Source organism: Phaseolus vulgaris, chromosome 8, assembly GCF_000499845.2.
Source record: "Phaseolus vulgaris cultivar G19833 chromosome 8, P. vulgaris v2.0, whole genome shotgun sequence".
NCBI classification, from domain to species: domain Eukaryota; kingdom Viridiplantae; phylum Streptophyta; class Magnoliopsida; order Fabales; family Fabaceae; genus Phaseolus; species Phaseolus vulgaris.
Window position 1 is genome coordinate 12835426 of NC_023752.2, and position 12261 is coordinate 12847686.

Here is a 12261-nt window from a genome sequence, read left to right on the forward strand (position 1 = left end):
TTTTTAATTGATATTTTAATTATAAATGTAGAAAGTAATTATTTATTTAAAAATGAATTGTTTATAAAACAGATTTAAAAATTTTAATTTTGACAGAATGGAATTCAAAATTTTAAAAATATTTTTATAGGATTTTCATTTTTGTAGATTAAACATAATTCATTAATGTTATAATTAAAAACATTATAAAAATGTTGTAGTAATTAAAAAAAACAGTAAAAGTTTAGAGGAGAAATATGATTTTGACTTAATTTTTTTTAATTTGTATTTCACATAAATTATTGGTGTTAGAATTAAATGTTAAAAAAAATATTATAGTAATTTAAAAAGTCAGAAAAAGTTTACAGAAGAAATTTGAATTTGTAATAATAATTGTAGATAGTTATTAGTGTTTAAAAATTAAATTGTTTATAAGAAATAATATTTTTACAGAATCCAAATAAAATTTGATAATCTGTAGTTAATATTATTTGAGATTGTACATAAATTATTACAAAGAAAAAAATTTATGTATTTAAAATGAATATTTTTAAAAGTAGAAATAGAAATTTTAGGTTTTTATTTAATTTTATTTGTTTATATTTATTTGTTGTTTGATTAAATTATGTTATTGAATGATTGAGTAATTTTTATTAAAATTAATTAAAAGTACGTTTTAGGGTAACTGTATTGGTGTACTTTTACACCGATATGGTAACCGCGTTCAGTATGAATTCGGAAAGAAATTATGACGAGACAGAGATGGTACACTTTGAGGAAACAGTTGCAATTTATGACGATCTTGTTGCGGCGAACATGAATTTAATTTCACAAATCGAAGAACAAATAAAAAAAAATAATTAAGGTGCATCAGTCATGATTCTTTGTATGATTGCTTTTGGATTGAAATTGTTACGCACAATGCCTACTACAAGCAACTGTATCAGTCAGTCCCAACCACAAGCGTCGCAGACAAGAATTGATGGAGTACTTGGTTCACATTGAACAATCTCGTCACATTATTCGCATGGGACCGAAAGCTTTCATTAAATTATGTGAACGAATACGGGAAACTGGACTTGTTAAAGATGCATATCGATCAACCGTGGAAGAACAAGTAGCGAAATTTCTCCACATTATTGGGCATAATGTGAAGAATCGAAGTGTGTCATTCTTTTTCCATCGGTCTGGAGAAACAGTTTCTCGTCACTTTCATAATGTTTTGAGTGCAATTTTAAGGTTGGAGGGGAATTCTTAATTCAACCAAATGGAACGGTTGTAGAACCACACATCCTTAACAACAGTCGATTTTTCCCCTACTTTAAGGTTTGTTGATAATAACATTACTTGAAATGATGTGTAATGTCTTATTTAGTTTGTGTTTAACTAAAATTATGAATTTTTGTTTACATTAAGATTGTTTAGGGGCCATAGATGGGAGTCATGTACATGCTAAGGTTGCACGTGCTGATGCACCTCGTTTTCGAGGGAGAAAAGATTGGCTAACCCAAAACATATTTGCAGCCTGTGACTTTGACACGAAGTTCACATATGTCTTAGTCGGTTGGGAAGGAACTGCCTCCGATTCAAGGATATTGAAAGATGCTTTGGTACGAGGCGATCCTTTGGTTATTCCAGAAGGTTAGTTATAGTAGATTGGGTGTGCAAAACAATTAAAAGGTTGTAGTAGTTTATACTAACCCAGTTTTCCACAATCTTTGTAGGAAAATACTATCTTGGTGATGCAGGTTTTATGTTAAAACGAAATATAATAACACCTTATCGCGGGTTGAGATACCATTTGAAAGAATATTCACGAAGAGGGCCACAAAATGCAAAAGAGTTGTTTAATCATCGACATTCATCACTTAGGAACGTAATTGAGAGAACCTTTGGGGTGATTAAAAAACGTTTTCCAATTATAGCCAGTGGGACTGAGCCACATTATGATGTGGATACTATGACAAAAATTGTTTTAGCTTGTTGTATTGTGCATAACTTTCTACGCGGGATCGAGAATGATGAGTCTCTGCTTGAAGAAGTAGATAATGAATTGTTAGAACAAGATGTCTAACCAAGCACCACCCATGCTCGTGAACATGATTACAGGATAGGGTGTGATATTAGGGACACTATAGCAAACGAAATGTGGCAAGATTATGTAAACAATTAATTTCATGAAATAATATATTTTCTACCATTTTTCAATGTTTGTCATCCTAACTTTATTTAAGTTAATTAGATGGATCACGGAAAAAATGTGGCTTCAAATTCATCAGGTTCTTATAGAGAGTTCACCAAGTGGACGACAGAGATGGACCTAATTTTGCTCAATGCAATGATTGATGAGGTACGAAAAAGGTGTAGAATTGATGGTAGCTGGACCACTCAAGGATACACTAACATATTTATTCAAGGGTGTAGGATTAATCATTATTTATTCTTTTTTTATATACAAGGGTAAAATTGTAATCTCACAAACTTTACTATTCAAAATAATTTATAATATTCTTACAAGTATCACATCACTCACAATTTTCAATAAACTTTCCTCACACATCCACTCTAACATACCCCAATCCAAACAACCTCAACTTTCTTCACACTTCCACTCCCACTCACCCTTAACTTTCCACTCCCCCACACTCTCTAATCCAAACACACCCTTAAGGTGTGATATTGAAAAAAAGGTTCCCTTTCAGATCAAAGAACTCCATCAAATTATGTATAATTTGTATGAGTCATAGCATCTACTACCACAAATATATATGAACTCTATTATTGAAATTGCTCATGAAACCCTCTTTTAGCCTTTACAATCTAGTTCTTAGTTCAACTCTTACCTTATTAACTACAATAAAAAAAAACAAGTACATATGATCCACCCAAAATGGCAATGGGCTAGGATTATGAACTTATAATTCAAAATCTAATGATCAACTTTATTCCATAATTCTAAATTCATTCTACTGGACCCAATCGAAATGGAGTTATATATGTTACATTTATTAAGAACTAAGTCTACTAAAATTACTATGTCAAAGATCTATTATTCATACAATGATAATTGTTTTACATGGTACAACATTTATGTTCTTTAATACGAAGTCAATGACATACAATAAAAGAAGCTAAATCTATGAATTTGTTCTTTAATGCATTGAGAAACTATATTAACACACTTATATGAATATTGCACATGTGTCATCTCGTGACTCAAAACTTACTACATTTTTATGTGTTTTAGTTGAAAAACATCAATTTCTTTTGGAGATCATATTAAGTAACTATAAGAATTGCATTTATAGAACATGTGGTCAAGTTTGGGACACTTTGGGTATTGTAGCAATCTAAGAATTAATAATAAGTTACTTACTCACACACTTAGTCTTAATATGCTTGTATCATATACATTCTTGATAAATCATTAAGATGATCTTATGTTTTATTTATGATAAGTAACATCTTTTAAATCACAATAAATATCAAAGAAAACAGTTCATTCATCCATTTCACAAATATGACATTCAAATTTATTTAAATTATCAATCAAAAATTTTATCTCACTTTTTATTTTCTTAAGTTTACTTTACATTTTAAGATAAAATTGATTCTCTATTTTTAAATACATCCATTACATTTTACATTAATTAATTACTTCATGTTAATTTTATATTCCTAAATTTATGTATATTTTACATAATATTTACAAAATTTAAATACATATTTTTTTTACTCAATTATTATTTTTCTACATTTTTTCAATTCTTTATAAACTTTATAAGATAATTTCTTTAAATAATTTTAAATTTAAACACTTAATCATTTTAATAAATTTAATTTAAATAATTTATATCAAAATTTAAATATTTATTATAATAGTATACATTAAATAAATTTAAAATAAATAATCTTTAAAAAAATAAAATATTTTATACAAAATTTAAATACATATTTCTTTTACTCAATTATTATTTTTCTACATTTTTCATTTCTTTCCAAACTTTTTAAGATATTTTTTTTTAATAATTTTTAAGTCAAACACTTAATCAATTTAATAATTTAATTTAACTAAGTTATATTAAAATTATTATAATATTAAAAAAATAAAATTTAAAATAAATACAATAAAGTATTAAAAATTAAAATATTTTTTACAATATTATACATTAAATAAATTTAAAATAAATAAACTTTAAAAAATTAAATATTAAAATATAACTATGTATTGGCTACGTCCGATGCAAAATATTTTTTTACAAGTATCGATGCAAAATTATTTTAAAATCTCTTTGTTATGTGTCAGACCACCCACGAAAAACTATTTTGTATCAGTTTTGTATTGGTTTGGCCGACGAAAAACGCATCGACATTAAGTCCACGCAAATATCTAGAAGCTAATAGCCTGTTTTCTTGTAGTGATATAATTAAAATATTAAAAGCATTGGTTAATATTTTTCTATAATCACTCTTAATTGTTTTAAGGAGAGTATTATCTATTTATGGTTTTAGGTCTAAAAAGTGTTTTAACGTGAGGAATTTTCAAAGTTATAATAACAATATTTTTTCAATAACACTAACAATAATATTTATTAAAATGGTTATATCTTTGTAAATATTTTATAAACTGTAATTAAATAACTGAAATTGATTTCATTTTATTGTGTTTTAGGAATATTTTATGGGTTAAATTTGACCAGAACTGAAATATTTAGAGTCAAGCTATTTAAATAAAGTTAATTCATAATTATTTTTGAAAATCAGAGGTAGTAAAAAAATCAAGGTCTTAAATAAAAGTTTTTGTTTTGTTTGACATTTTTCCCTAACAAGGTTAAAACTCCATTATCAGAAAAGAAAAGCATGTTATCGTTATCAGTATACTTAACTAATTATTAATAAAAAATATATAATTATTAATAAAAAATATATAATTATTAATAAAAATATATAATTATTAATATTTAATAATTTTTTAGCCGACTTGAACTTTGACCGGCACTGCAGACACTATTCTGTACTCATTAATCCGTTTCTCTAAAGTGATCTTATCTTGCTCACTTTTTTAAAAGAAAGTAAACTAAACAATGATTATGCAAATATTGTATTAGCATCCCTATCAGATAGTCGCGGGATCTATGCTTTTACCCCTTCAAACTCTTTGACTTCACATTAGTACTAATTATTATTTTAGTTAATTATTACCAGTCTTTCACAATTTCAAGGCTCATTTCAAAACAATATCAGTGTATTTGGTGAGGTATTTTTAAAGTAGTTATTTGAATGTTAATAAATAAATAAAAAATTATTGAAAATATGTTCATGAAACAAGCAAACTACTTTGACAAACCTTTCTTTTAGTTTAATACAGCATGCATAACCAGAATATTTTATATTTCTTAGGATTTTTCTATGTGAAACTTTCACAATATATATGAATTTATAGGAAATTCACTTTCTACAATTTTTTATATGAATTTTATAGAAAAAATGTCAGAAAATATGAGAAATTATTGATCTCATTCTAGGATAGCCTCTCATCGATTTATCACATTATTTTGGTATCACAACAGTCAAAATTAACATCGTTAGTAAAACGATATTGATGGAAGAACTAATTTGATTTAATAGAGAAACTTTTAGAAATCAAAATAAAACATTTTCGAAACCAAAAATCCTAATGATAAACAATTAACTAAAAAAACTATATAATGTTTCTGAATAAGAGCTCTTCTTGTGTCAAAGAACTTTTTTTGTGGTTGTTAATCATTTTGTCATATGTAAACTACCCGCTTGTGAAATCAAAATAAAGAAAAAAAATATTGTTTATTTTATAAACAAAAAACGTTTATAAAAAATGTACCAAAACAATTTAAATATTTTTTTGATTCATATATAACTAAAATAATATATATTTTTAATGCCTAAGATAGTCAAGAGTTTATTTCATTAGGGAATTTCTTTTGAGAAAGCATACTCTATTGGTCAGTGCCTTTGGCCTAGTCTAATAAGTTTTCTTTATTTCCTTTTTCTTCTATTTCCTTTTTTTTTCTTTCTTTTGCTTTTAAAAGATTTTCTCTTTTTTTTTTCTATCTCTATCTCTTTAAATATGTTAAGAGGTTTTCATACATATAAGGATAAAAATGATGAAGGGGTATGGAGAGGGGATTTGTTGGAAAAATACTTTGTAAAATTTGTATATGCAGTGATTGAAAAGGTGAAACTTGAGTGGATCAATAAGTTTATATTAAATTATGGAAATCTAGAGTATTATCATATGCCACTGCTTTGTGCTAGAGTTTTATATGACAAAATTATCACAAAGCAGAATTTACTATACAAAAACATTCAAATCCAAGAGCTATAAACTATCATGTATGATAAGAAATTTGAAAATACAAATAATTTATTTTTCATATACATAGAAGTTGTGAAAATTTGTAACATAATTGCTAAGTGATTAGGATTTATCTCAGTTTATCATTGCATACATATGCTTTGTTGACTTTGTTTTCGTGGATCTAGAAATAAAATTCTAAATATTATATGGATTACGATCATATGAAATATATGGACACACATGAATAATATCTTTTTTAATAATCACTTACAAGATTGAAAATAATTTTTTATGATCATTTAGATAAAAACTTAGCATGGATAAAATCCAAATTTTTAAAGGCCTCTTTCTCTTATTTTTTTTTTATTTTGATTGGGTTTTATATCATATTACTTGCATTCAACTATTAAGCTAGACTACATTTTTTCTTATCGCTTTTCTTTGTGTTGAATGCTGCCAGGTTGTTATATATGAACAAAGACTGCTTTGTGACTACAAATCATGCTACCTTTTCAGTTTTTAACACTTGTTCTTTTCAAGAATTTGAAACAATGTAGCTTAGGGTTATGGGCATTTGTTTTTCTATTTGGTTTTAGGATAGGTTCTGGTTGTTTTCTTTGCTTTATGGCAAAATGGAGTTTTGGATGATCTTTTGAGGGGACAGATGATGACATGCTATGTTGACTTTTTTTTTCATCATCTGTTATTTCTTTTTTCATAGAGGTTGAAACACCCTAATGTTTCCTTATTTATAAAAATTTTTGTTGCTCATAAAAAAAAAACTTTGTTATTCTTTTCACGTATCTGCATGCTATTCTTTTCACATATCTTACCTTATAATAACACATATCTTACCTTGTAATATCCTACTAGAATAAAATTTATTTTAGAGTAACTGTCGTTTTGTTTTGAGAATCCATTAATTCTTATTTTTGCTGATATTTGAGCTTAAGTTTGGTTTACTCAAATAAAAGTGATATTTTAACTAGTTTAACATTTTACTACTTTTTTAGGTCTTTAAATTTTGTGTTCCCTCCAAATCTTTCCTAACAAATTCTTGAAGTACAAATAACTTACACATAAAAAATATCTTAATGAAATGTTGTTAATGAATTAGATTGGAAAATTTAATTAAAACTAAACTTGGTAGGATTATTGCAAGTATAAAAAGTTAGGATTTTGAGGGTACTTTTAAAAAAGATGAAATGTGTTGATTGAATTTTGTTTCAATGAAAGTAAATATTATGTTGAGCTTTGAGTAATAATTTTGATGTTGAAATGATTAGAGTACGAGTTTCGAGCATATGAAAATTGTAATTGAATATTTTAAACTTTTGAATAAGGTTTAAAACTGTTAGAAAGATATTTGGTGAGTTAGAAAAATTATGAACTATTGTGTAAACTTTTTTTTTATTTTTTTATTTTCACTAAAGCTTGTGATATTTTTTGCTCAAGCAAGAATGTGAAGGAGTCAACTCTCTCACCTCTAAGATATTTTTTCTCAAGTGACACACTTCTCACTCAAGTGAAAATATGAGCAATATCTTGGCCTTGTTTTTGTTGTGCATCTCGCTCATGTGAGATTATGTCACTCAAACGACATTTTCAAGTATTACAATTACTATTTAACTTAATTTTTAATAGAATTAAAGGATATTATGATTTTGAGTGATGATTTATTGGTTTGTTTGGATTGAAACGTATTTGAAGTGATGAATATTTGAAATTGAGTTCAATTGAGGTCACAAATTTGGGATGATATATGAACCATTGTTTTAATGTATGTATTAAATACTTGAACCTACATATAATAGAGAGATTCTTGTTGCGTTAATGGTATAAATAATGTAAAGTAAGATATCAAACGACAAGAAGTTAGGTCAGAATTCTTATTTGCCCATAACATTTGAGATGCATAAATATCAATTGCATTAAACTTACTTTGACCTATTAAGTAAAGTTTTGTTGACATGAGATGCTTAAACGAGTTAGATGTTAGTTTCTTATAAAAAAAATACTTAATAGAAGTATTCTAAAATACGTTAATAAATATCTCTTATTAAATGTTTTTTTGCTACATAAATATACAGATTGATATATAATTGATGAATGATTGGAGACATGTATCAATTATATTTAATATAGTAATTAAATTCATATAAACTATTTTTTTTTTTGTTTTAAATAAATTATTATTGTTGTTTATATGGAAATCTATGATAATTATATTTAGTAGATGAATGAATATTTTATAGATCCAGAAGGTAAACTGGAAAGAAAACCGAAGAGCTCTGATATCATAATACGCTTGATTGAAGATGACAAAGAGACCACTAGGAAGATGTTGTTTAGGTAGAAGCCTCTATAATGGGAGAAATATTTTTGTACTGTGAACTTATTTTGATCTACCTCTATTAAATATCGTTTGACTAAGGAACCCACATAAGTCTTGAAAAACTAATCCTGTTGAGTGAATTTTTTTGTTGAGGAATCAATCTCAAAAGCAAAGGATGACCACCATTAATACTTGGGAGATGATAGTAAAATTCATTAACCTTGGTGGTGTGATGTCAAATGGTGTTGAAAGATCACACAACCATAACAATAAGCATATTCATCATTAGTTAGCAAGAGTTTATCTAAGTACCAAAGGATATGATGTACTCTTAACAGTTATCCAATTTAAATAAAGCAAGTATACTAAGACTTGTGAATTGAAGTGATAACAAATCCAAAATATGATAAGTTAAGGACATAAATGAACTTTTGAATAATGCGATAAAAGAAAAAGAGAGATTGTGATTTGGTAAAAATGAATGATATAATTTGTATGTAACTAAAAGGTTTTATGTTTGTGTCTTAGAAGGATTGAGAATTCACTGCATGCATAACATTTTTCATGCATAACATTTTTATAACATTTTTCATGCATAACATTTTTTTAGAGTTGTAAGTGCATGAATTAGTGTTTACGAATGCATGATGCTAGATGAACAATGATATATTGACATTTTGTTCCACTATACAACATCTAATTGATGATATGAAAAAACGATATTTTTCTCATTTCATATAAAAATTAAAATTTTAGATAAAGAAAGAAGGTTGTATAATAGAACAAGTTGTCAATGTATCATTTTTCTATGAATGAGTCACATTTTATTATACATTGTATCAATAAATGACTCACATACACAACTTAGACTTACTAGTGTTTTATTTAGGGGAAGACTTACTAGTGTTTTATTTAGGGGAATATAGAGATTGAACCTTCTGCTCAACCTATATCAAAGACCATGTTAGCTATTGTCTGCCATGAGCATCACAATAGGTGACTAGAGTGTAGGACTGTTTGAAGGTTGCAGTAGGAGTTATTTGGAACCAGAAAAATAAAGTTATTTTTAAGAATGGTGGCATTGACCATAATGAAAACTTCATTATAACTCAAATTAAGGTTTGGTGACCAACGAAAGGCGATCTTTACATATTTTCAATAGTGTATGGACCTAAGACATGTCTGAAATCCATAAAAAAGAAGTAAACTCGATGGGTGGGAACATCGATCTTAGAATGGTGTGATGCTGTTTTTTTTTTTTTCTGATGTGTTTTGGGTGCTGGTAAGTCTATCATATGCAGTTGCAAGGAATGAAGCATGGTGCAGAGCAGAATGACTACATTTTTGGGCTGTAATAGTGTGGTGGTCAAGCCTACATAGCTACGCACATCACGGTGCTGATCAGGGAATGGCATGGGAGGCTGAAGGACAATTTTTTGGCTGCTGATAAGAGAATGACAGAGGCAACGATGCTAGCAGATGTAGCAGGGGCTCTCGGGAGTAATTGCTACAGTGGAAATGTGGAAAATGGTTGGATGATAATTTGGAACGGGGTAAGTAATTCAATTTACATGGGCATGGAGTAATATGTTTTGAAGGGTAATATAGTGTAGACTCTGGTGGAAGAATATATGGGGTTCTTGGCACCAATGTGGTATGTGCGGTTACCGCTGTTATAACCATAAGTACCAATAACTTTTGTTATTTACCTAATTTGTATAAGCTAAATCTGCTAGGATGCATTGTTTATTTGTCAGTTGCTATGCATGAATTTTTTTCGGGTAAGGTTTGGAAGTATCTTTGCTTTGCTTTTTCTTTCATCTTACATACTCATTTTAATTTGATTCATTCAATTTTGTTATCTGCAAATAATAAATGAATTAAAATATCACTGTCTTAACCCTTCTTTTGTAAGTGTTTAGAAAACTTCACCACCTATAATATAATCCAAAAAATTAGACTTATGCTTCTTTAGCATTTCCTCCACATCTTTAACATTACAAATGCTACACCAACAACTATTTGTCCAACACTGATGCCATTACAACTCTAAATAACAAAACTATTTCTTACAAATGCAATCCCAAAACCATTGCAGCTCTAATCAAAACAATTTCTCACTCACAACCACTATAGCTGAATTATCAACAGCCATAGCTCCTTTAAATATATAAAATTCAGCACCTTATTCACTAATTGGTGGGGTGGCATAAAAGAAGGTGCGGCTAAAGTGGCTAGGCATAAACCAAGCTCTTACTATTCCACAACAGCATTGCAAGCTTCAAAAAAAGGTTAGGAGCATAGCAAAGCAGGACATATAGCAAAATGAGCCTAGGCTTCTCAATTATGAAGCAAAACAAAATAGAGTTAGGCAGCAAATTCTGCATAAAAAACTTACCCAACATCTGCAGCACTTGCATACCAGCACCTGCAGTGCCCTCTATTCATAACCGGTTCTGCATTTCTTTCTGTTTAGGTTTGCCTCAGAAGAAACCATCTTGCTTCCATGTGATCTACAACTTTTGTTCTACTAAAACAAAGTTTGCTAACAGCTGCTCTGTTTTCGCTCCTTCTCCCTTCATATCCCCTTCCTCATGTCTCCCTCATTCCTCTTCTTAAAATCCCCCTAGATACGTAGGAAACCATACCCCTTGTGCAACATCTATTTCGTTTAAACATATAAAATCTTTGACAAACAATATATCTTTTTTAGTCTGGCCAGTTAAACTAACTTAAAGAGTGTAAACAGTTTAGGAGATATAATATCCAATCAGAATATATGAAAAATTAAAATTAAGTGTTTTCCTCTTCAGCCAAGACCACACTTGCAATTAGCTAAGCTAATAATTTCTTCAGCAAATGTCTTATCCTCTTCAAAAACATCTTCATTCCTTTGGCTCCATATGCTCCATAACATTGTCACTTAAACCCTTTTTCAAACTCGATTCCTTTTCAAGTTGAACTGAGGAAGGTAAAACTGTACTAAGTGGTGTTTGAGGTCATTATGATATGCTCCATGTAACCCCATCCATCTAGATACCTTCGATCGACCACACCAGATAAACTATCTTGCCTTCCAGAAAAAGGTGATGGATCATTTGACACATTAATAATGTTAAGCCTCTTCTATATAGACTCACTCTAGTTGGTACCTTAAATACCTTTAAGGATCTTCCAAGCTAACATAATTAAGAGCATCAGGTATCACTTTGATTTCCGATAAAGTTTTCATAGTATTAATAAAAAAATTGATTTCATAAGTGTTTAAAAATAAATGAACATGTTTCATAAGTGTTTATGATTTTTTTTATCAACAGTGTTTATGACCATATACAATTATCAATGTGCCATTTATATGTTTACAAATTATTAAAACATTTAATCATTATTAACTTTTGTCTCATAAATGAATAATAGTCTCATTAGGTATTAAAATGTCTAAAGTTGGTTAAAGTCATCTCACAAATAATTGATAGTGTACAGGTTTATAGTTATATTTTTTATTTTTAACCATTTATTAAACGTAACTAACTAACTAACTAACTATATACATACAAACATATACATACATACATATATATATATATCCACTTTTCCGTTTGTTCATAAG

General features: G+C 28.1%; 1 protein-coding gene across 1 annotated transcript; it reads left to right on the top strand.

Annotated features, from left to right (window-relative positions):
* Positions 1 to 961: 961 nt before the first annotated feature.
* LOC137824595 (protein ALP1-like) lies at positions 962 to 2053 on the top strand. Its single transcript, XM_068630259.1, has 3 exons — positions 962 to 1235; positions 1396 to 1620; positions 1704 to 2053. Exons 1-3 carry the CDS (start codon positions 962 to 964, stop codon positions 2051 to 2053), a joined length of 849 nt encoding a protein of 282 aa, XP_068486360.1.
* The last annotated feature ends 10208 nt before the right edge of the window (positions 2054 to 12261 follow it).